This window comes from Eucalyptus grandis, chromosome 10 (genome assembly GCF_016545825.1).
Source record: "Eucalyptus grandis isolate ANBG69807.140 chromosome 10, ASM1654582v1, whole genome shotgun sequence".
NCBI classification, from domain to species: domain Eukaryota; kingdom Viridiplantae; phylum Streptophyta; class Magnoliopsida; order Myrtales; family Myrtaceae; genus Eucalyptus; species Eucalyptus grandis.
Genome location: NC_052621.1, coordinates 25,561,063 through 25,586,695, shown reverse-complemented (window position 1 = coordinate 25,586,695; position 25,633 = coordinate 25,561,063). Strand labels below are relative to the sequence as shown.

The 25,633-nt window shown below is 38.6% G+C and overlaps 2 protein-coding genes across 5 annotated transcripts; one reads left to right on the top strand and one right to left on the bottom strand.

The window, feature by feature from the left end:
* Positions 1–646: 646 nt before the first annotated feature.
* Positions 647–10,122, bottom strand: LOC104422416. 3 transcript variants are annotated; one of them, XM_039303994.1, is made up of 10 exons: positions 9,929–10,122; positions 9,733–9,829; positions 9,178–9,227; positions 8,973–9,086; positions 8,580–8,678; positions 7,165–7,366; positions 5,079–6,632; positions 4,278–4,468; positions 3,963–4,112; positions 647–3,195 (listed from the first exon to the last, which is right to left on the bottom strand). In XM_039303994.1, exons 1-7 carry the CDS (start codon positions 9,977–9,979, stop codon positions 6,616–6,618), a joined length of 630 nt encoding a protein of 209 aa, XP_039159928.1. In that variant the 5' UTR covers positions 9,980–10,122; the 3' UTR covers positions 647–3,195; positions 3,963–4,112; positions 4,278–4,468; positions 5,079–6,615. The 3 variants fall into 3 exon arrangements, with proteins under 3 accessions (XP_039159928.1, XP_039159926.1, XP_039159927.1); XM_039303992.1 differs by having other exon boundaries at positions 5,079–7,366; XM_039303993.1 differs by lacking the exon at positions 647–3,195 and having other exon boundaries at positions 3,891–4,112; positions 5,079–7,366.
* LOC104422417 (hypothetical protein) lies at positions 1,243–2,955 on the top strand. Of its 2 annotated transcripts, none has more exons than XM_010034740.2 (4): positions 1,243–1,554; positions 2,158–2,250; positions 2,488–2,625; positions 2,714–2,952. In XM_010034740.2, the coding sequence occupies exons 1-4, from the start codon at positions 1,333–1,335 to the stop codon at positions 2,753–2,755; spliced, it is 495 nt and encodes a 164-aa protein (XP_010033042.1). In that variant the 5' UTR covers positions 1,243–1,332; the 3' UTR covers positions 2,756–2,952. The 2 variants fall into 2 exon arrangements, with proteins under 2 accessions (XP_010033042.1, XP_010033043.1); XM_010034741.3 differs by having other exon boundaries at positions 1,277–1,554; positions 2,488–2,629; positions 2,714–2,955.
* Positions 10,123–25,633: the final 15,511 nt, after the last annotated feature.

Here is a 25,633-nt window from a genome sequence, read left to right as displayed (position 1 = left end):
CGATTTAAGCACGAAGAAAAAAAAAAAAAAACCCTCCCTAAGCTTGCTGGAGAGGGTATCGAATATCGATTGGTCGCATCGCAGGATCGTTATGCTATAGTCATTGTCATTGCATGTGATTATTTGGTGCCAAAAGGGGAAATTTATTTTAATATTAAAACCACCCCCTACAAAATTCAACACAAAACTGCTCTTTAATCGGAAATTACGATAGTTTGTACATCATCACGAATCAGGCACCATTCCTTCAAAACAATAGAAGGGGCTGACAGATTGCACCAGGAAACTCATTTTAGGGGTTTCAATTTGGGAGCGTTGTGGCCTGGCCATGATTCTTTAAGCCTCATAGTAAGGATATTCTCAACGGTGCTCCGGTGCAACGAGTGTGATGCTTTGCGGAATCCACCCACGAACGCGAAAGGTCAAAATACTGAAGTCCACGAGGTTAATACACGCTCATGTGAAAAACTCCGCACAACAAAACTCCAATTACTCACTTGCCTCAAATCGGCTTGGTGCTAGGTTTGAGCAAACAAGGGGTGAGCATCGAGTCCAATTCAACCTGGGAACTGAACCACCAATTCCCAGTTGAACAAGCTTTAAAGGAACAAAAAGTTTTGCATCCACCGAGAATAGAACCATGATCTTTAACACGAAGAAGCAACATGGTCACTTGACTAATATATACATGGTAGTGAAACGGTACAACTTTTCTACTTTATTATAAGAATTGAAATTTAAAAAAAAAGAAAAGAAATGGGGTTCGATTAACGGTTCCAAACAAAAATATTTGGAATAGGAGTCACAAGGTCTGCCAGAAACCGACGAACGGATGGCCCCTAGATTTTGAAGTGACTCCCGGCGGGACGGAGTCAATGATTTGATTTGGCCTTGCATCTCCCAGGCCCGCGGTAATGCTCGGTCGAAACCACTCCCGTTACCGATCATTTTCGAACAGCTTTTGGTTGCCCGTAATAAATGGCGGATCAGCCATCCAGCTCTGCGAATTGGTCTGGAGCATTAAGTCCCACAGCGAAATGTCGTACGACTCATGCGTCGACCAGCACGTGATTTAACCGCGGAAGAGCCCCACCGCCACCTATCGATGTTTATCCAAAACCTGATGCAGGCATCTAGATATTTTGTAGAAAAGTTCTACTCCGGTGGTCCCAACGTACGCGACTTTGCATCCTGGACCTGGAACGGCAAAGCAGAAATATCTGCATTCCTAATATCTGCTCTATGAACGGCCGGCCTTTAAATTCCCCCCAGATCAGGCTATTCTCTTGAACTTATACACACACAGATTTCGGGCAAAGCGGGGAAAGAGAAATGGAGTGCTGCGGGAGGCCTAACAGGAGCGACGTTCACTTGTCCAAGGAGGAAGAGGCCATGATCGAGGAGAAAACCAAGGAGTACTTCGACGGTGTTGCTCCCAAGCGGCATACGAAGCCCCAGCGGAGCGAGTACTCCTCCAATTATGTCGACGTCCTGTCCACCGATGGCGATATCCCGGAATTCGTGCAGTTCCAGCGCCTTGAGAATGATCCTCAGGTTTCGGTTCTTCCTCGCTCTGCCTTCATTTGTATCAGACTTATTACTGTGGAACATACAAAGTAGACTTGTATTGTGTTTGAATGATCATATTGCCCTTTGGCTTCGTAAGCAACCACGACTTGCGGTAAAAGCATAGGGAAACAAGGCAGTCGAGGAAATTACAGCATCATAGTACAAGGGTCATTTGAGATACATTTTCTCTCTTGTTCTTTCTTGTTTCAGGTAGCAAAACATAATTCTTTCATCTTACTGTACCTAAGCAGCAAAATGGTTCCAATCGGTTCACTTGGATTGCCTTTTCGAACTGCATCAAGTGTTGAGATCTAACCGAAAAGTACCAACAAAGAAAGAATGCTTCAAAAGAAAGGGAAATAGTTATGCGCAAGCCAAAAACCACAGTCACGTGCTTCATTGTCTGCTCAAATTAAAGGCAATAAAGTGACAGATTAGGCTGTTACATTTATGCTATCTTCTAGTAGATATAGAGAATAAGGACATAAGAGCACATCCAACAAATTTGCACCATTACTTTTAATAACTGTGCCTTGGGTTTGATCTCCTTCAACAAATAAACGCATTTTGCCTGTCTTCCAAAAACAGAAACTTGTCTACAGTGCATGCGAAGCGAAGGAGGACTTCATGGAGACTGAATATTACAAGGATCTCAACTGCGTTGACAAGCAACACCACAGGGTATGAACATTTGTCAAAGCACATATCAAATTAAGCTCTGCAATATTTTAATTTATGCCCTTATTTTACCTTGTCAAAATGATATTTCACTAAGCCTACAAATATCTTTTAATGGTTTTTCACAAATTAATAGATTGGCAAATATCTTTTAATGGTTCTCTAGGGTATTAGTTGAGAAGTAGACTGGTAGTGCGAGATGATCAGTGAGTACCTTCTAACTATCTGAGCACATGCCAGACTGGGACAGGCTTTATAACAGTGGAGAACACCAAAGGCGAGGGCTTCAATCTTGACTCGGAAACCTCCACCATACATCATGCCTCTTGCAAGGGGAACCCAGCAACAAATGAGTGGATTCCAGCTGCTTCTGACAGTGTAGGCGAGCATATCTGCATGAAATTCGATAAATACCAACAGTAGCTTTTGACATTATTTCTGACTCAGATCATGCCTTTTGTTTCAGGTGACATTTCACTCCGATAAACCAAAAAGAAGTGATAATTGAGAAGAGAGCAACGATGTTGTTATGACTTCAAACAAGCCCAGTGCTTTATGCAGTTATTTCAACTTGCTTATGAGCTTTTACTATTCTGAAAATGTACTGCAAATTATGTTCTTCGAGGTGTTTCAGTGTTTAAATGTAAGTTTCTGAATGTTATGCATCATTTAAAAAGTGAAATGAAGAGTTAATCTTGTTGCTTATTACTCAGAGTATGGAGGACCAGATAATTAGTAGAAAATACTACAAATGGAATGTGACGTTGGCTCTTCCCATAACACTTCAAGTGAATCCACAAATTGTGATTCCGGTAGATCATTTCTGGTGTATTGGAGAACGATACCAGGTCTTATATTAATATCAAACCGGTAGAGCCAAGTGGAGCACCCTATATCTCTGCTTGCCAACTTCCAGACTCCTGACACCTGAGGGCTCGAGAGAGAGCTCTCAAAGCCAGCATACAGAAGGAAATTGGTCATTATGGCACAATGAACAACCATATTTCAATTTTATATATCCTGACAATCCGTTACTTTCAACTCTTTACAGAAAAAATTGATTTTAATGCAATAACTGAAATCCACTAACAAGAGCAGATTAGAGAGTCGTAGACCATAAAAAAGACCATTAAGACAGACATTTTAACTCTCCTGTTGCCTACCACCGTCCGAGAAAACGTCTCGTTTACCAACTTTAATTCACCAAATTTCCACAGCATCAAATGGTAACTGCACAAGAATTTGCCTACCTCAACAATAGAACAGTTTGCTTTTTTTTTTCACTTTAGGGTACTATCCACATGGAACCTAACATTGTTTATGAAATTCCTATATGTGAACGATAGACCTTTACATCAAAATATATACCAATTAACGAACGGCATAGCCCTATCGGACACATACGGGACATATGGTTGGATTTTCTTTCCAACCTGGAAAATCCATTCTCCAAGTTACACGGACCTGAAACAAGTTTCTGCATTATGGTATTGATTGACCCCTCCAAACACAAGAAAATTTTCTGCTGGGCACGTGTCAAGACATATCAATGAACTTTTTACCAATAATAGGCAAATCAGGGCCGAATAAGGTAATTATGCAAACTATGCTGCATGAAACCATCCTCCCCCCCCACGCTTTCAAATATATATAATAAAATTCAGTTTCAAAGAGCTAAAACACTGCAGTGGCTAATTTTTCAATGTTTTACTTACTGGATACACTCAATTTTCCAGAGAGAAATTGACTGATATATTTGCCAATAATGACCTCCCACAGTGCACGGCATTGGAGGGAAAGGGAAAGAGTGCTTCAAAGGAGCCATGAATGTTAGTGCCCCAACCAAAAAATCTAACTCCATGCTCCTGCCAAATTGAAGATTCATCATCTTCACGCAAAGAACATCCCAAAAATGAAAATAGACAAACGATTGCTATGAAACAAGTAGAAATAAATACTGATGCGTTTAGAAAATGTTGAGTTAATATACGATACTATAATATTTATTATTATGAGAAATGAGAATATACCTTAAAGTAAATTCTTCGTCAAAAGGAAGCTCCAGTGTACCATGTTTCTGTGTACTACATTCGGAAACTCTGTAAACGGAGGATCTTTTCCATGTTAACGCCCAGAATGCTGAAACGAGTGTTTCTTCTAGCACTTGAAACGGATATTATTCTTCAGCTTCCAGTGCTTCCAAAGGTATATTCTTTATAAGCTGCAAAAAAGTGTTGTAGTTGGAAAGAATGCTCTGGACACATGCATAAAAACTTCTCTTTCTGGATCAAATAATATCCCTCTCAAATACCATCTCTCTTATCTTTATTTTGATATAGTCTTTTCAATCATTTATATTCAGCAACTAGTTAAAATTAAATGGCAGCAAAAGAGTATAAGCTATAATTCCCAATCAGTGGTGAGGGAATGACCAAACAAGAAAGCCACTTTCAGATGGAAACTGGGTGTCAACAGTTCACTACGCCAATTAGACAAGTCAAACCTGACGTTACAGAAGATCTTCCTTTTTTCCAGAAAATATTTTTTTCGAACAACGGAATTGTAATGTAGCTCTCGTGTAACTGCTATCCAAGCACAAGCAAAATTTTGAGGAAGTTATAATTGACAACTTGGTGAGAAAACAAGTACAGCATGTGTTAAACTTATTTACATTAACAAGGCAGGCTTTCAAACCAGAAGCAAGCTTCACGGCATGCAAGCTAGCAAGAGTGTCCCATCACTTTCGTATGGTAGATAGAAGCAATCTTGACTCCAGAAAGAGGAAACAACAAAAAACCAAAACATGGAGACCAGAAATTTTGAATACTCACATTCTATGTGGAGATTCCTTTTCCACAAGCGTATTACCACATAAGTTATCCATCAACTGAACAACAAAGATATTATGAGCGTCTTTGATAGCACGAAACACTACAACACCTAGAATGGACAAGAAATAAAGAAGTTCCTGGTTCACATCTAGGTCCATTTCCTCCTCAATATCAGCTCTCCTGACTCAAAAACATGAAGGTTCTGGATTGCTACTCCCCACTAACAATTAAGCAGGATGATATCAACCCTTACCCTTCATGGAGTTTCATAGATGTGGACAAAAGCAGACCTCTTAACAGATGGCGAGACAAATTGCTATTAAAAAAATAAAAGACAAGACAATTGATTCGCTAGAACATTTAGCAATCTTCGGAGTTTTGTCTACTAATTAAACATTGACCAGCTTTATGAAAAGAGAGAGAAATGCCACTGGCATGTCAACAATGGCCCAGACTGAATTGCAAGAAACTATAAATACAGAGAGCCACCTCCCTCCATAAAAAAATTAGATGAATTCAACTATGAAGTGTTCTTAGGAGGAACCCCACTTCTAATTAAGGTATTTGAATAAGACAAAAGCATACAAATGTCCTCTTAAATGAAATTAGAATCTTGAATCACAATCTACGAGACAATTGCTGAGCTCTTCTCCACCTTTCCCTTTCAAAATTCGGCAAAGCTTGCTCCGATCGAGAGCGATTGAACAAGCTACATAGTTCACATTTCAGAATTAAAGGCATAAGATCAGGTGGGCAGTAATAGAAGAAAATAGATTAGGATTCCTGCATTTTTCCTAAGCTGACGTTATTTTACTTGCTTTTCTTCCTTCATTGGTTTAGCCAAGAAACTACAAAAATTTTCAAAATTAGTTGTCATGTGACGTTTCTAAACCAATGATCTTTGTACTTCTGTCCAGTATTTGCTTTAAAGAAAAGTGTCACAAACCACAAAAATAGCAAAGAATAGCTCAAGTAATTGTCTTGATATAGCAGCAAGTTCTGTAACTTCAGACATGCTAGCCAACCAGAATAGGGAAGCAACTCTTTTAAGAGTGATCTGCTTCAATCACAATATTCCTGGTTGGAGAGAAAGAAAGCACAAAATGAAAGTTCTAGCTTGGAGATAAAAGGGTCATTCCAACTTCCTGGAATCCCCATCACTGCCAACTTTTAAAGGAAGTGCAGAAGTAGTCAGAATTAGCATTTAATCCTACCACTGCCTCTCCTCCTGTCAATTCTTTTTTCCTTCTTAAGTGGCAGAAAGAAGTGAGATTTAATTATATCCAATTACTGATTTGCTTTACCTAATTTTTGTCATCACATCACAAATTAAAGCAAATTAAAGGACAACCTCCAGAAAAAGCCACTGTGCATATAAGCAAAAAACAAAACATGTCTATATTATATAAGATAAACCAAGCACTGCTTGAGTAACTTCACAAACTTCAGATGGCAGCATAAGCAACTCTTTCAGCATATGAGGAAAATATTAACCAGCCATGAACTTGAATGTATGTCCTACTGGTTCCATCTTGATTCAAGGACTTACAATATCTGCAACCAGATTGCCAAAATCAAACCTAAAGCACACAATAATATGTTGCTGCAGATGCATGTTACTGCAAGAATTGGTAAGTTCCTATAAGAAAGGTGAAACTTGAGCATGAGCTTATATGTTAGACTGCCCTATGGATTTGTTATGCTAGAATTAGTCAAAATATAACTGCTTTAGCACTTGTTACAAAAACGACTCATTTATCATGTGCATAAGATACCAATCCCCCAAGCTAAATAGATAGAGGAGGGTGACTGAGAAAGAGCATATTCATATCAGCAACAACTCACGCGAAATTTTTACTGCTATCGACATATTCCATTTAAGGAAACTAGTTACTAAAAACGATATACATGTTAGAAAAACTACGTCACAATGAAGAGAAGAGAACAAAGAAGGGGGAATCAACTAATGCACAACAGGAGGTTTATCTATAGACACATTGACTTGCATGCCCGTGCACGCGAGTATACCAAGAGCAGTTGCTTCCAACTACAACTCTTTCCTTTGGCGGCCTGGAATAGAATGTACCTTTGGATGCATCCGAAGCTGAAGAACATTTTTTTGAGGCGCTAGAAGAAATATTTGCTTCACCATTTATATCATTAACATCAGAAGAATTTGCTTCAGCACTCATATCAGAAGGATTGTCTACAGTATTTTCTGAATGTAGTAAAAAGAACCCTGGCATGTCGGAGTTTCCTTCTGATGAAGCTTTTCTCTTTTTGCTGCTCTGCTCACAAGAAAAAATACCTTCAGGACAATTTACCAAAAATCAATCAATGCCTTCTCCACAGCACTAATTAGTTCCCATTTTAAGCAGCTCGTGATGGTCACTACACATAGATTTGAGATTCCTAAGAAGTATGAGGTACTGGTGAAACAAAGCCAAATAATTATTAAAAGAGTTTGGCTCATTCTTTGAAGTAACCCCATTCTATATTTAAGATGTCACTGCAAGGAACTCAAATACTCCATAAGGAATGGTGAAATTCACCAAAATCATGGTTTCTACAGAAAATACCATGACCACATCTGCTCTAGCTATCTAAGTATGTGATGGTGCAATGACCATCAGCACTTGATTAGTAACATGTAACGTGATCAAACTCGAATAATCCAAATGATCAGATTTAGTCATATTACATTTCACCATAAGTCAGATGCCCAGGCAGCAGTAATGCCAGAGGAATGCACAAGATCTCACATAAAATAATGTGGTATCTTCCTTCTCTGCCAAAAGAAGAAGACAGCCCCCCTATTCTATGCAAGCATCAGAAATTGTTAAAGGCTCTTGCAAAGAAGCTAAAAGACCCTTCTCACATAAAATAATGCTCGTCATATTTGTCTTGATTGTTAATAGACTTCTGGAGTCCAATAAAATAGGATGAAATGTGCGCATGTGCCATGTAAGGAAATAGGGTCTACTGGCAAAGTGCATCGTCGATACAGTAGAGCTTTTCAGAAAACTAAATTGGGAGAGAAGAATGGAGGTGCATTGCCAAACTGGAATCCCTTCAAGTTAATATAGCACAAGTATGGAAACAACAGTAAGACAACTCTGGAGGCACATCAACAGACGCTTTCTTAGGTCATGATGTTTGACTCTGAATATGTAGAATAACCTCTGCATGTACACCTTGGAAAAGGTAGTAAACCAATGAACCTCCACATTTGATTTTTACCAGAAAGATAAACACCACTCGACCGTGACATATCCACAATAATCCACATTTTGCACATCCTTTTTGATGTAATCAGTCATTCTCTGGTTCTAGTGTGGATGTCTTTCTCGACAACTAAAGAGCATGAGAGGCCACTAGATAGGAAAAGTATTGCTAATACCAGAACAATGACATTTGAGAAGTTATCTGGATGAGTCCCCTCCCAAAGTTTGCCTGTTCATATACAAATACTCCCTGTGAAGACAAACGACAGATAGTTACCTCTGCTAATCGTGAAAGTACTATGATTTTCTTATGATCTTCACTTTTCCGAGAACTTAAGATATGATTCTCCAATCCTGGAGGCATGAGATGTGGTCCCTGTCAACAGACAACCAGTTCAGGACCATCATAAGAGCTATGTTACAGGTGCAAGAAGAAATGTCACTTTCAGCAAGCTAGTTCTATTGAGATTTTGAAGCCGCTATTGCTAGTGTTAGAAACTCTACCCCCGTTTAGTGAGTAAATATTGAGTATATTAATGTGAGACACCTGCCAGTGATGAACCAAGGCAGAGTTGCCTAAAGAAACTGCTTCTTCTACAAAACCACTTTCAAAGGCCGGTATTCAATTTTCTATTTTCTAATCCCAGTGTTCGTGAGCTGAAGAACTTACTCCTTGTGGGATTAGATCATCAGTCACAACCACAGGATTCAAAGTTGAGGAAAAGGTCGATGGATTCTGTTGATAGGTCAAAGGCATGAGATTTTGGGGGAGATGATCAGCTTTCTGCAGGAAGATCATGGTAAGATGTTCATACAAAGGTCAAGAGTTGGTTGCGCTGATTATTGGCAAAAAGGGATCTGGTGATATTGCTTACCATTGAAGGCCATTCTTTTGACCACATAAAATTGTCGCCGAAGATCAATCCTGCATGCACAAATGCACACCGAAGTTTCTTACTGGAATTTGATTATTTAAATCAGAAAATTCCAAAAGTTATACAAGCTTAATAAGATCACAGAACTACTACTTGTAATCCTAGCATTTATAAAGTGAAAAATTAACAACAAGAAGTATGTTCTTGTAAGATTTAGGAATCATCCTTTTGACACTTATTGATACAAACCTTTCTTTCCTCCCCTTTTTTTTCCCAGGGAAATAGATAACCGCATAAAGAATCCTCCACATATAATCTGAAGAATATAATTATGATAAATTTGGATAATTCGTGCACCTGAGATTATGTCAATTATATAAATAGATCTAAATTATCCGATATTTTTTTAGATTGGCAATCTATTGAGTCAAGCAGAATTGAGCAGATGATTACTGAACAATTTAACTGTCACCACCAACTTTGAGAGGATTATGCAATATCCATTGCTTGATTCTACTAAAAACCCCATGACAGAAGGATGTTCAAGAAGAATACCAGTATTAGTATCAATTGCTGAGTCCCTTGTCATTTCCTCATTCATCATAGGCTGTCTGGTCAGAGAAGCAGTTGTCTCCTGGGGAAAGGTCATCATCTGCAGACATTTTCACAAGACAATCGATGGTGCAAATAAGAAAATATCTTGAGGGATACAAATTATCTGACCAAGCTAAGAAACGGGATGAAGGATTACCATTGTGGGAGAACTTCCAGAGAAACTCCTGTTATTTGGCTGGCTTGCCATGAACGCCTCATAGAATATCAACCACCATTCGTACAGAAGACCCTCCGGGACATCTATTCCTGGGAATATACGATACCAATCCACTCATGATCTCCATCAATGAAGCAGTAAATAATGGATTCGGTGGCAAGCGGGAAACTAAGATCGAGATTTCCACACACACTTCGCAACAAATTCTAACGATGTTTCCAAGCTAGAGGTTGCTGTTTTGTATAGCTTCGCTACGAACCAAGTTACCAAACACTATGCAATCATCGACAGGAGCAACAACAGAAAAAAAAAAAAAAAAAAAAAAAAAACATGACCGATTACGACCATACAGAAGCAAATGTCTTGCTATCTGCAGGATCACATTACAATTCTAAAGCTAAGTCGACGCCCCGAGTTCCTTTTCTCCGACTAGAATATAATGAAAAAGACTTCAGTCGAAGTGCAGACCATAATATTTAAAACGTTTCAAAAAAAAAAAAATTGCCTCCAGGAGGGGCGGTCTCAAAAGTCAGAGCAGCCTCCCTTTCGAAAATCTCCAGCGTCTCGTGCATTTGCTTCTTGATCAAATAATCGTAAATACAGCGCTCGAGCCTACAAGAAAAGGAATCCAAAAGGCAAAAAAAAAAAAAAAAGAGCCCAAGTCAGATAGCAGCGCCCGCTCAGAATCCCCGACGCATCGTAAAGACCAGACACGGCGCGGGCCGAGACGATTGATCCACGACTCACATCGAGCGGCTGTCCCAGCCATTCATGGCGCTGGCGGACGAAGGATTCGAGACGGCCGAGGCGCGCAGCGAGATGCACGGAGGCGAGAGGAATCGAACAGGAAGAAGCGAGAGAGGAGGAGGAGAGCCGCGAACCGACGCGAGCCGGAGCGAGCAGGGGGAGAGAGATCGGTGCGATGCGGAGAGGTTATGGAGCATCCTCATGCAGGGGGAAGCGAGCGCAAGAGGAGCGAAGACGGAGTCAGTGAAACCAACGAACCGACCTGGACGTCGCGAAATCTGCGGGGGCGTTCGTCAGCAATGGAAGAATGACCGACGGGTGTAGGGACCGCGAGAGCAAGAGGAAACGGCTAAAACCGCGTCGCCTCGCCGCGATGTGGAAGGGAGGCGTTTTGGTCGGGCACGGGGCGCGCGGCTCGCTCGCTGCGACGCTGACATTGCAGCAAGCCGCGACGAGAGGACGACGGCAAGTGCAGAGACGACGGAAGAGAGAGAGCGCCAGAGGCTCGCTGGCGCGAAGAGGAGTCGCGAGCGACGGGCCGTCGCCGTAGAGCGAGTCACACGTGGAGCAACGGGACGCAGGTCGTAGGGTGGGATTTTCTGTGGCGCGAAGATTTGCGCTCGTTTCACAGGAACCGTTGATCCAGTGGCATCGTGCGGGACCCGCAATTTTTAAACGGCTGGAGCTATACAGGTGAGCACGGAGCGTGCGTGTATCCGGCACGCACGGTAATTACTCGAGTAATGAAGTGAGCGGAGATGGATAAAAAACAGAAAAGAAATGAAACGGAAAATTATAAAAGTATATGGACGTTATGAATTCCTTCTGCTGTTTTGGCAAAATAGAGTGACTGGAAAAGGAAGGGTGAAATGAAATAAATCGGAAAATGAAAACCAAATGGACGTTCTAATTTTCTTTGGAAACTTTTTGCAAAAAGTCCTATATCTATTCTATGACGATTTATTCAACCTTAAACATTTTAATTATATTAATTTAATTTTAAATATTTTGATAATTTACTAATTAATAGTAAAAACTTCGATTATGTCAATTGAGTTGTAAACATCTTAAGAATTGTCAGTAAATTACTAATATAGTCCTTTGGCTAAGTTTGAGCATAAATTGTCGATATGATAGTCTAGTCAGCATTGGTTGTTTTACATAGTATGGCTAATATTAATGTTGACAAATTTTAAAAACTCTATAAAGCTTTTTTGAAATTTTTATTTTTTATTTTATTTTTTTATTCAAAGGGCCGATGGAGCTAGCAACCACTTATCAAGGGCCGCTTGCCCTTAGATAAGGTCCATGAAGGCTTTGTTGGCCGCAAGTAAGGGTCATAATGCTATCGTGTGGTTGTGACCCTCGTTGTAGCATTGGCCCCTAGAAACAAAAAAGAAAAATAATCCAAAAGCTTTTTATAAAAATTTAACAAATAATCATATGTCAACGGCAGTCACGCCATCTAGAATGATCAACACTAGTTGAACTGTCATGTCAATAATTTTTAGCCTAAATTAGCTAGAAATACCATATTAGTAATTCATTCAAAGGTTTGATAAATTTGCAAGAGGTTTATGATTAAATTAGCACAATTAAATTATTTATGATTGAACTAGCAATTTGTCAAAGTGTTTATGATTAAAAGATTTATGATTGAATCAATTGTAGTATAATAAGGTTTGACAATTTTTCCAAATTCCTTCTTCTTGTTCCTTTAGCCATATTCAATTGGATATGAACGTGGAGGAAAATACAATAAGTAAGGCTCATTTTTCCCATGAAAATGAATAATCTGAATAATATTTTTTAAAAATAATTATTTATATCACTTTTTTTTTTTTTTTGTCGATATCATTTATATAACTTGAAATAATTAGTTAGTGGAAAATATTTTTATTATCAAAAAAATTTATATCTACATTCATTCATTTTCGTAAGAGATACACGTGGTCGTTTTTTATGAAAAATACCTTTTAAATCATTCGTTTTCCGTGAAAAACAGAACCTACGAAATTAAAAATACATTTCATTTATATTTATATATAAGATAAATACTAAACACTAACATCTGGTGCAAAAGAAATAGCTTTTGTTTATTCACAACGCGTCCCTATCGTATTGGGTTTTAAATGCTGAATGGCCGGCGTGACGGGGTGGTTGACGGTTCATGGCGGTGGCCTACAATGACGGCTGAATAGTGCCGCCGATGATGGAGGCCTGATGAATGAGCTGTGTCGATTGACTTGGAAGTGTGTATATGCATGTCCTAATTCGTCGGTGTTTTAAGTCTTGATTGAAGTTTTTTCATCCTCGGTTGGTTTGAAGGGGACCAAGGGGATGAAATAAAATAATAACAAAAAAACGGATAAAGAAAATAATGATAACAAGAAATAGAAAGGGGGCTTGAGTCGGGTTTTACTAAAAGTGGGTTCAATTCAATTCGGTGAAGATGGACTCGAGTTTGGTTATGAACGGATTGGACTCGAATAAAGAAGCCCATTTGTATATCTAGTCCTTTTGTTTCTTCCTAAGCCCAGACCTGGGAGGCCCAAGTTCAACAGTCACTCGGACCGGGCCTATAAATTCGGACCAAACCTACGGAGGTCCAAGAGAAGTCCACATTCGGACAGGGCCCAAAGGCCAGCCCGAGTCCCATTTTCCAATTTTTTTATTAAAAAATAAAAAATAAAGAGAAGATTCGATTAAAAAAAATAGAAATAGCTTAAAACCAGCTCTTGATAGTTTTTTTTTTGTTTTAATACTAAATGTAGCCTAGTTTTATTTATCTAATATATTTTTAGTTTAGTAATTATGTCTCATATAGCTCGGGTTTTAGATTGGTTGATCTTTTAGATAAGAAATTCGACTTATTCACAAACTAGCTCATGGGATTGTTGTGGCATCCCAAAAATAACTCACGGCCATGTGTTTTATAAGCAGGAGTTTATTGAATTATGATTTCAAGATTTATGGCCAAGTGAATAAGAATGATCTCGGTATTTATATAAATGGATAATTATTGTTGTTGGAAACATATCCTATGTCCATGTGAGACCAAGGATTTTATTTGATGAGGAAATTATGTATTTGGCCATGAATTTTATAAGTTGGATTTTATTAAACTATGTTGCAAAGTCTTTTGGCCTTTTTATTATGCAATTAGGTATTTATTTAAAATAAGGATTAAGATGTGTTATTAAAAATAAACTTGGGCCATTTAAGTTTGGGCTTTAGGCCCAAGTGAGATGGGCTTAAAGTGGGCCATAAGCCCGGCCCATGTCGACACATGGAGGGGAGGAGAAGGAGCCGCATGGCCTCCAAGTGTCTTCAACAAAGGAGACACTTGTCTCCTTCTTAGGGACAAGTGTCCCCCATGCAAAATAAGAATGCATGCATATATATACTCAACCAAAAAGAGAGAGAGAGAGAGAGGGAGTGGCTGGTTTTGAGAGAGTGAGAGAAAGAGAGAGTTGCGAGAGAGTGAGGAGCCGAGAGAGAGAGAGGGAGAAGCCGAGCAAGGGAGGAGGTCCGCTCGTCCGTCGCCGTCCATCCGCTCGTTCGCCGCCGTCCGTGTGCCGTTGTTTGCTCGATTTTGGAGGCAAGTTATGATCAATTTCTACTCTTGCATGTGTGGTTGAAAATCTTGGATGTTTAGAGGCAAGAAATCGAAGCAAATGTGGTTTGCTCTTGAAGATGCTTGCTGATTTCGTGTGTACCGCTCGACCCAGAAACTTGTGGAGTCTTGCATGCATGTTTCGAGTTGGATTTTGAATTTGATTCCTTCATGAAAGTTGTAGCCAACATCTTAAACTACAACATAATAAAATTTGGGACAAAATGGTTGAGATTTAAGGGGAAACACCCTCTTCCTACGAAGATACTAGATCTGGAACTGCTTTGCTGACCTTTTGGTAGTTTTGTGGGTTGCATGTTGCTTTTTACCGAGAATTTCTCTTTGACTTCTTCATGAAACTTGTATAGAACATCCTAAATACTAACATACTCAAATTTTAAGTAAAATGAGCAAGTGTAGCCTAGTGAATCGACTTATTCTTGAAGACGGTAGATCTGGAAACACGGTACTGGACACCCGAGACTTCTTAGACCCATATGGAGACTATTCTTTGGAAATTTCGCTTAGATCCCTTAATGAAAGTTGTAGGGGACCTCTTGAAGCAAAATATATCCAAATTTCAGAGGAAACGAAGAAGAATGAGTAGGTGAAAACTCGATATTTCGGAGATAGCTATACTGGACGTTTCGGTGCGAGAACCAGGAGCTTCGTACGTCTATAGAAACTTATCTAGGACGAATCTAGCCTATATTTATTAATGAAAAATATAATTTAGTATCTTAACTATAACCTGGTAAAATTTCATAATTTTCGGAGGTCATTCGGGTATTTTAATCGAATTATTTCAAAAACTGCACAATCTGTTTCTATCCGAAATTGCATGCTGTATTTGTGTGGATTATATCTTCTTGTGTGGAACTCTATTGGGCATGTGTTCTTCACGAAATTGTTATCTTATTTTCTTGTCTATCTCATGTCCTGATTTCATGATTTTTTGAGAATCATATGGATATTTAGGCTCCGTTCGTTTCGCGGAAAATTGGCCAATTCCGGAAAATATTTTATTGGAAGTCATTTTCCAGGAAAATGACAATATTTTCCGGTGTTCGGTTAAAACTTGAAAATGTTTCGGAAAATATTTTCCGGTGTTCGGCTAAAACTTGAAAATGTTTCGGAAAATGTTTTCCGGTGTTCGGTAAAGAAAATATTTTCTAACCATTATGCTTGGGAATAGTTTAACATGGTTTGTTATAAGTCTTTCGCATCTATTGCCATTTTAGATAAAAGGATTCAGCCCCTACATCGAGTTTGTAGATTCGATGAATAGGATTTTACTTCAAACCGTTTGTAAATTAAACTATTATGTCCTCAGATTTAGGGGTGATCGGTTCCCGGTCCGGTCCGGTTCCAACCAAGAATCGGGAACCGGACCGGGAGGACCGGTTCCCATTTTTCTGGATCGTGGACCGGATCGGCTGTCTTGGAACCAAGAATCGGACCCGACCAACCAGTCCGGTCCGGTTCCAATGAACCATCACTTGTTTTCATTTCATTTAACAAAAAAAAAAAAAATAGTAATTACTAGTAAAGTAATGCACGAGATTATGATCCGGTCAAGTTTTCTTATTCACTTTGTGACCAACAAAGTGACACCTTATTAAAATAAACGTCCACTTTGTGGAAACAAAAATTAAAAACAAAAGAAAAACAGAATCCGAACTCAACAAAAATTCAACACATAGTTTGGCCATTGTTCAATACCATCCATTAGTGGTCATAACTAATCTAGAACAAACCCTCCATGGAATAAAAAAAAAAATCAAATTCCAAAATTAGCACAAGAGAAAGACATTCAACATTAAACTACCAAACTCCATACATCTCGCCGAATCACTCAATGTTGCATGGCCCGAGGGGAATAGATTTTTTGTTCAAGCAAGAAAAATATGATCAAATCCGAGAGCCCAAAACTTGCTAATAGTCCTGCAATAAGTATATATGATAACTCAACATTAGTTTTAAAGTAGAATTACTTTTAATTGACTCAAATAATGAATGAAAAATCTCACCACGTATATTTCTTCCACTTGAACTTGCGAACTCTATTTACTGGTAAGCTCCGAATGAACATCATTCATATCTAACAAAACAAAATATTAAATAGACCATTCACTGATTAGAAATACAAAATAATTACAAGATAAAAAGATACATTGATGACTTACCCCATTCAAATCTTTCCGCATTCTCAATGCACTCTTCAACATTAATCGGCATAGTAGCATTTCTTAACCAATCTTGAGTACAAATCAAAGCTTCCACCACTGTAGGAGTTAAAGAACTTCGAAAGCCATCAAGCACACACGACCGGATGTACTAAAAGTCGACTCCGAAGCAACGGTTATTATAGGAATAGATAAAATATTTTGAGCCATTAAAGAAAGGATTTCAAACTTTTGGCCAGTAGTTTTCCACCACATCAATAGGTCAAGATCACGACTTTCTTCACGTTCGGCTTTAAGATACTTATCGAGCTCAAATAGCTTACCTGCTGACACCTTTTTCTCCTTGCGAAGAAAGATATCAAATGCCTTGTCTGAATTGAAATCCTCAACCAAATCAAGATCATCCTTCTTACCCTCCTCATGGTTATCAGGATCCCAACTACTATCAATATTAATACCCAAATTTCTATCACAAGAATTAAGATAAGATTTTTCATAAAAATGAAACAATCTTTCTAGGGCAATTCTCACCTTATCATACATTTCATCAACTTTCACACTATCATCATAGATTAATTTATAACAATACCGCACATAGCTCATCTTTCTTCTTGGATCCAATATCACCGCGATCAACACCATCATATTCACTTTTTCAAAACTCCCATAGTATTTATCAAACTTCTCCTTCATCTTTGCACCCATAACTTTCAAACTAAGATCCGAGTCCCGGACATCTTGTTGGTGGCATCATAAAACTTCTTCAAAAATACTGAAAGAATTCTAGCATATTCCCAATCTTCACGTGTAGGAGTGTCATAGTCAAGCTCACTTAAGAAAGAAGGATCATCTTCTTCCATCATTTCAAAAGCTTTTCTGAATTTTAAAGCAGTATCCAACATGAGATAAGTAGAGTTCCACCTAGTTGTGACATCAAGACAAACCGAACCCTTATAAGTGATCCTCGCACTTTCAATGCAACATTGAAATGTTTTAGCTCTCATGGGAGAACTTCTCACATACTTAATCATGTTTCGAATACGTATAATAGAATCACGTACCTCGGTCAATCCATCCTTCACAATCAAGTTTAAAATATGAGCCGTGCACCTCATGTGTAAAACATTACCTTCCAAAATCAATAGCCTATCTCTTGATAATTTTTCTTTTAAAAACTAATGGCAACATCATTAGAACTAGCATTATCCACGGTGATTGTGGACACTTTTTTTCTCTATTCCCCATTCATAGATGCATTTCTCAATCATTTTCCCGATATCCTTGCCCTTATGACTAGGCATCACCACAAAATTGATTATTCGTTTGTGCAATTTCCAGTCGTCATCAATAAAATGTGCGGTGAGACATAAATAATTCAAATTCTGGATGGAAGTCCATGTATCAGTCGTGAGTGCAATCCTAGACTTAAGCTTGCCAAAGTAAGTCTTCAAACTTTTTTTCTCACAAAGATATAACTTCATGCAATCTCTAGCCACTGTAAATCGTGAGATGTGATGAAAGAGAGGTTGTAACTGATCAATAAAATATCGGAATCCAACACGCTCAACCATCAAAAAAGGTAGTTCATCCGTTATGATCATTCGAATAAGCATTTGTCTACAACGATTTTGATCAAATTCCCATGTTGATAAGACAGTTGCACTACCATCAGTACTAGTATGCCCCATTGTTATCCCTTGTTCTCTACATGGGGTGAAATTTTTTTGCTTCTTATCTCTGTTGCGAGGATATTTATTGCACCTTTTCAAGTGCTTCAACATAGCGGAAGTATCATTATCAACAGAGTACGTATACTTGGCCCCACAATAATTGCAAATCACCATAGTTTTCTCCTTCTCGGTTTTGCCCTTATGAAAATGAAGCCAGACTGTTGATGTTCGTTTACTAGAACTAGGAAGACAAGCATTAGATACCTTGTTTGTGTTGGATGCCACTTCAAGGTTTTCAATTTCTTCATCTTTATGTTCTAGTGAGTCCATCATAGGATTCATATCATCATTTGATTGATCCACTTCCATTGACATATAAATAGATCGCCTGAATCAAACAAAACAGAGCCATCAAACCATCATATTCATTTACAGCAATAGGGATACTAAAGATATTATTGCAGCCTTACTTCTTAATGTCATGTCCATATTTATCATATAGCTATACCTACCAAAATAGATACTAAAAAATTAAGCAGTTATTAAGTTGCAATTCGAGCTAGAGCAGATTTCGAGCAACCAAAGTGATACTTTTTCCTCCAAAATGGACCATAGATAAACCAAAAACAGAATTTCATATGCTTAAACCAGTCGAATAGAGAATGCTAATGAAAAAGTGTTGAATGAACACTCCAAAACTACAACTCCTCCAATACAAACTCACTTGAAAAAGGAACATTGAAGACTTCCACCAATTCATAACTAGTCAAAGCATATAAGCGATTCCAATCAAAATCCTTGAATCAAAATACCATCTGCAATTCGCATCAACAAATCAGAGAGATCAGACATGATAACATAAACCTCAGTGCTTCTGAACCAAACTCATTCCTGACCATCATAGGATTTCCCTTGAATCAATCAATCAATTGGCAATTAAAATTTTCACAACTTGTGGAGAAAGAGAAAATGTACCAATTTTGACGATGGAAAGGCGTTTAAGCGTCGAGCAAGGCCGAAGGCAAGGTCGTGAGAGGGGAAGGGGTCGACGTTAAGGCTTAAGAACCTTGATCGAAGCTAGGCATGAGGCGAGGCTACTACTACGGGGGAGCGACTTCAAGTCTAGAAGCAGAGTGACGGCGACGGCGAGACCCCTGTCATTGTGTGGCAGAGCTTCGACTTTCCGATGGACACCCTCATAGAGAACCAGAACTTCACGGCCGCCATGTCGCTGACGTCGTCGAACAAACTCTACTCGATGCACATGGGGACTGACTTCTTCGCCCTCTATGCGAAGTTCGGCGGTGATTTGGACCAAATGTATTGGGAGCACAAGGCGCTAGAGGCGAAAGCATAGGTGGTCGACGGGACCGGCGCGATCTACGCCGGGTCGACCCGGGCGGGTTCATAGCCATGTACCGAACGGCAGCGCGTCCTCGACGTCGAGGCCTTCAACAGCTTCCAGAAGTTGATTGACTCCTTCCTCCTCCTTCGGCTGGAATCGGATGGTGTGAGGCGAGATGTTGCAGCAAGGCACTTCGAGGAGGAAGAGAGCTGAGCGTCCGAGGCACTCGGAGGAAGAGAGCCGAGTGTTGGTGTGAGTGGGGCGTGAGGTGAGGTGTTGGGGGCGTCGGGTAAGGCGTCGAGCGAGCAAGGGGTAGGGTTACGGTTTTGAGATTGAGAGGGAAAGAGTCGAGATAGACGGTGAGAATTGCCGCTGAAGTGAATTAGGTTGTAAAATTTGGGGAAAGGGAGGTTGATGTGATGGTTACTGTATATGAGAGCAGAAACTAAAAAAAATAAAGAGAGGGTTTAGCTGTTTCGGTTGCAAGAGGGAAAAGAAAAACAAGAATTGTAAAATTGAAAAACTGATGTGACTCTTACTGTTGAGGGTAAAGAAACGCAAAAAAGTGTTACCTTTGAAGAAAAATAAATATGGTAATGGGTATTGTAAATTAGTTTAGAAACTAATATATATATATATAAATGGTCGGTCCGGTCCGGTCGGTTCGATTCTAACCCCCAAACCGGAACCTGGACCAACTGTCACCGGTTCCAAAAATAGGAACCTAAGACCGGACCGAGACCCTCTAGAACCGCTCAAACCGACCGGTCCGGTCTGGTCCGGCCGGTTCCCTTCGGGCGGTTTCCGTTGCACACCCCTACTCAGATTTGAGGTAATTTGTAGAGTTTGAGCAAATCGGAAAGTTGGAATGGTGTTTCACTCTTGCAAAGTAGGGTTCTTTGTGCCAATCAAAACTAGGGGTCGAAATCATAGATTCAAAGCAAATCGGAAAGTTTGTCTCTACAAATTATTTTTTTTCATTCGACCGAAAATTTTTATATGAAATTGAACGATATATTACAATACATTTATCAATAATACTCACGTTAAGGGGCGGCGGTTCCCATTGCTCATAGATAATGTCAATGCCCCGTCGACACAAACCGGATCTTGTTTCTCTTCTGACTAGAGCTGTGGGAACTCATGTGATTCAGCACTCGAGATTTACTGGGCTTGTACACACCCGGAGCCCACTGATAATTTTTTTTTTTTTCTTTTTGGGGACTTGGGTTAGTTGGGGGTGGGTTTGGTTCTCATGGATAGTCGTTTCTTGGTCTTCTTGCCACTATCCGTTTCTTACCCATGCTAAAAAGTAGTTCCAAAATCTTCCACAATATTTGTGGAACCCATCCTGGTAATCATCAAATATTAGCAAGTAAATAGTGGCGAATTCTCCATATGAATCCATAAGAGCATCATAGATAAATTAGGCAAGCAGAGGGTCAATTACAAAACACTGCTATTTGACTACAGGTGTTAAATGTCTGAATCCAAAAGACAATAATAACTACCCAATTGACCTATGGATTTCATAAAGGCAAAAGCACCCTTGCTTTAAGCAACTCATTCAGTTCATACTCTTTTAACCAGCAAACTCATCAGATCAAGCTATCAAAAATCTTGTGTTACCTCTCGTTACCTTGACACTTCTATCGAGCACCTTGCATAAAATTACACATCAGTGGAATTTTGGCAGCCATAATATGTCTACACACCTATCTCTTCATCTACTTTGCAATAGGTTGTCTAGCCAAAAATGCTTGTTGATGTAGTCAACAGAGCATCAAAAATCAGTTCTCGATCACCATCACAATCACGATCACCAACCATACACCCAAAGACAAGTATATCACTAATGATGATCTCCTTTGCTTAGAAATTTATCAACCCATACTTTGCGAAGAGTCGCACTCTTCACCATGAATGCTTTTCCAATTTTTTCATTTTCAATTAGATGGTCAAAAACTGATCCAAGAGTAATTTCATCGTATCCATCCACTTTCATCACCTCATTGTAGAGTTGAGAGTAATAGACTTGAGAGTGATCCACATCCGTATGAGCCAATGACTTAATTGCCGAGGCCATCTCTCCAAGTTGTGTTGAAAGTGCAACATACTTGTCATCATTGTTGGAACCTTTTCGCCTTTTGTGAGACCTCTTTTTTAAATGCATAGTAGAGGAACATGTTTTCAAGCCATTCATCAACTCATCGAAGTCATCGAAGTCATCACTTAAGTCGACAGGTGAGGAGTCAACTTCCGTTGCATCGATGTCCCCGAACTGCTTAGCAAAGCTTCCGGTGGCTATATCTCTCCCAACCACCACAGCCATCTCATCATACATGTCAATCATTTTATTCAAATACTTTCCATGAGAAGGGTGGACCTGTAAATGCACAATATTCATTCAATTATTAGTTCCACGGTTAGATATGAAAAAGAAGCTATTAAGCAGACAACACTTAGGCTTCAAGCTATGACAAAAACACGTTTGAAGCCCTTCATTTGTTTGTTCTTTTAGTCATTTTCCCTTCACAATTACGCCTAAATAGAAATTGCATTGTCAATCCATCTTTGCAAGAGATGCAAGATCAATAAGATCTAAAGCACGAGGTTTCGAAAACGCCTATCAATGTCAGAATTAGCACCTCATTTGTGAACACCTAAATTGCAGAAGACATGGTGCCTTCTTAGTCTCTCACCACCTAAATTGCAGAAGATAAAGAGAAAAGAAGCAAACTTTACCAACCCTAGTCGCATTCCAGATATACCCAACAATCAAAATCGCAGCAACAAAAGACATTGAGAAAATTTTTAGACATATAAATTGCTAGTATGACAGTTAATATTAAATTATGCATTACACTTGTAACAAAACCAGAAACAACACCAACACTATAACCTATGGCTTCAGTGAAACAGGGGTGACTAACAAGTTAATAATCTTTTTTTTTTTTTTTTTTTCTTTTTTTTTCAGTCCAGCATGTTAGCAAACGCATTAAAGTTTAAAAATCTTGACTAAGATGGTTAGGAAATTATCCCTTATATGCTGAGTAAATATATAAAGACACATAAAACTGCTTATGTGAAACATTGGCTAAAAGAATGTATTGAGCAAGTGATGAGAAAAATTACCGACACATATTGATCAAATTCATTTTTCCCAGCTATGACCATTTTCAACTTGTCATCCCAACTGAATCCACTCTTGCCACGCACAGTTTGAATCGTCTTCCAATTGCTTTTGATTGTCTTCAAATGGTTCTCAACATGGTCGGCTCACAACAAACACTAAACTTCTCATTTATTGTATTGACAACTCGAGTAATTGAAGAGGGTTTGAATGTACTTGAAGGCTTGTTTCCTTTACTAGCTTCATCGTAGAGAATTTCAAGTAAAACACGTTCCATAGGCTTCGACCATCTAAATTGCTTGACCTTCTCATCGTTTGCCTTACTTTTACTCATCATGATAACTACGTAACAGCTTTAAACATTAGAATAAGAAAAAATATGACGAAGATGGACACATAATAAATATTTAGAGATGATTATCATTAAAGAAATGAAAAGCACATGTTCAAAATAAAGCACTCAAAAGAAATAAAAGTAAAACTATTGGCTTCTTCTAATATTTTGATAACTAATCCAAATTGCATGTGCAATCCTATCACTCTTTGATGCCCATATCCTATATTCCTCCCTTTCCTCCCTTTGAGAAAGTTGGATTCTTGGATTTTCTCTTTGAGATTCCATTTCTCTATTCATCTCTTCCATGATAGAGTCATTGGGATCAGCTTTCATAATAAAATTGTGAATGATACAACAAGCTAAGACAACATCGACTTGTGTTCTAGATGACCAAAAAGGTTCTGAACCCAATACTCAAAAACGCTTCTTTAGAACTCCAAATGCTCTCTCAATAGTAGTTCTTAGAGATGAATGCCGCAAATTGAATAGTTCCTTCTCGTTTTCAGGAGGGCGATCACTAAACTCCTTCAATTGGTATCTAACACCATGATAGGGAGAGATGATGCCATTTTGGATTCCATAACCAGCATCAGCAAGATAATATTTTCCTACAAGTTATAAATAAGTTTATTATCAAGTTACTAATCTCAATTCACATAATGTGTGTAGATTCAATTTTCTTACCTCTAGGAATGTTCAATCCATTCGGCCTTGAAAGTGCATCAAACAAAATACGTGAATCATGAGATGTGCCTTCCCAACCAGCTAATACATAAGAAAATCTCAAGTCAAATGTAACAGCGGCTAATATATTTCAAGAGGAACTGATGCACGTACATGAGTTTCATCTATTGCTCCAACACAATCCTAAAATAATCAATATAGTTACCAACCAAATACTAATGAAACTTCTCAAGCAATTTATAGACTTGTTTTTTCAAATTCCATACCTTAAAATATGGATAAAACCTTCGACTGTTACTTATCTCAGGAGGAGTGGAATTGCCTGGTTCTTTCACCACATGCTTGTATAATTTCAAAATCGCTTGCAGGATGATTTTGAAATATCTATGAACGGTGTCTATTGATCTATGAAATCTTCCCCCAATGACTCTAAACCTCACATTATGTCCAATGATATGACAAAATATCATAACTTGCTCCATAATAGAAACATTTACAGTAGAACACAACAAGTTACTTGCACCAAGTATCTTACAAAGGTTTAAAAAAGCATTTGGCATCATCCGTATTTGATCTACACAATAAGTATCACCACTATATAACACACGATTCATATATAACTCTCTCTCATAATCTCGATTCACATGAGGCTCTCTCGGTATGCGATTCTCCGAATGATCATAATCATCCATAACTAATGTGATAACTGTCATAACCGTTGTAGCTACACCCGTTACCACTGCTTGAATTTTGTTATCCATCTATATTGGAACATAATAATCATGAAACACAAATTCATATGAAATACAAGAACAACAATACTAGAAGCCAGAAAAATAGGGGACAGCAGATGATTGTAAGAATGTATTACCTTACTTTGTCCGTGTCAATGTGGATGTCTAGCTTAATCAATTTCCCTTTGTAGATATCTGTAATGTTATCAAGTTTAAAGTGAGAAATATATCATCTTCAAAGAAATATGATTTAACTTATGTATTAATCATGCAAATGAGTATAGTTGCTGAAATATCCACCAATTCTTGAAATGTTAAAGTGAGAAGACATACGATCTTACTGATTATTCATACTATTATAGGACCCATCATCATATAAAAGAATGACAGAAAAGAAGAAAGCTGATGAAGAATCGAAAAACCACACATGGCTGACACCACATGAAGGACGTGTACATATACATGGCGAGAGCAACAAATCTTCAGTTTTTACTCAGCTAATCATTGTAAAGTTCTATTTAGAAATCACACATTACGGCTTACCATAATATATACCTGATCATAATTATGACAGAAATATGTTAGTCTACAGATATAGGCATATATCCATGAATTCCGCAGAAAGAGACATGGACTGAGGAGGAGGATAAGATACTAATTCAAGCACACACGGAGATTGGTAATAAATGGTTCGAAATAGCGAAGAGACTCCCCAACAGGACCCAAAACTCGACCAAGAATCACTGGAATGCCACCAAAAGAAGGCAATACACTAATTCATCTACATCTGCATCAGACTTGGACTCGCTACATCAAGCTTTAATGTTATCGCCAAGATTGGTCAGCTTTTCTATAGCATTATTGAAAGAGAAAGCATAATATTAAGAACGTTTGGTAGTAGAAGAACAACTCAACTTCGATGACTCGACGAGATAGGCTTTGACCCAGAAGAATTTAAGGTTCTCACCGTTGAGGTAAAAAGCATCAACAGAGCCTGTTATACTAGAGCAGAGCGAGATGTAAGAAAGAACAGAAATTAGTTAGGCGGATATGGTTGAGAATTTTTTTCTTGGCACAGAGCAGAGATCTCAGATTTGTAACTCTTTTACATTGATGAGGCTGTGTCCATGGCCTCATCCCACAATGGAAGAAAAATCATACAATAACAAATATAGGGAAAAGAAAATGAAACTTACCATAAACTTAAGAGCATCCAAGAGCCTCTCTCTTGC

What these genes read in the sequence shown, in the direction of transcription:
- LOC104422417 (XM_010034740.2), top strand. Translation starts at nt 1,333, where the DNA reads ATGGAGTGCTGCGGGAGGCCTAACAGGAGCGACGTTCACTTGTCCAAG. An exon ending in GCCTTGAGAATGATCCTCAG is followed by an intron (nt 1,555 to 2,157) that starts GTTTCGGTTCTT and finishes TTCCAAAAACAG; the next exon opens with AAACTTGTCTACAGTGCATG. An exon ending in TTGACAAGCAACACCACAGG is followed by an intron (nt 2,251 to 2,487) that starts GTATGAACATTT and finishes AGCACATGCCAG; the next exon opens with ACTGGGACAGGCTTTATAAC.
- LOC104422416 (XM_039303992.1), bottom strand. Translation starts at nt 9,979, where the DNA reads ATGGCAAGCCAGCCAAATAACAGGAGTTTCTCTGGAAGTTCTCCCACA. An exon ending in CAAAAGAATGGCCTTCAATG is followed by an intron (nt 9,087 to 9,177) that starts GTAAGCAATATC and finishes ATCTTCCTGCAG; the next exon opens with AAAGCTGATCATCTCCCCCA. An exon ending in TACTTTCACGATTAGCAGAG is followed by an intron (nt 7,367 to 8,579) that starts GTAACTATCTGT and finishes TCTTGTGAGCAG; the next exon opens with AGCAGCAAAAAGAGAAAAGC.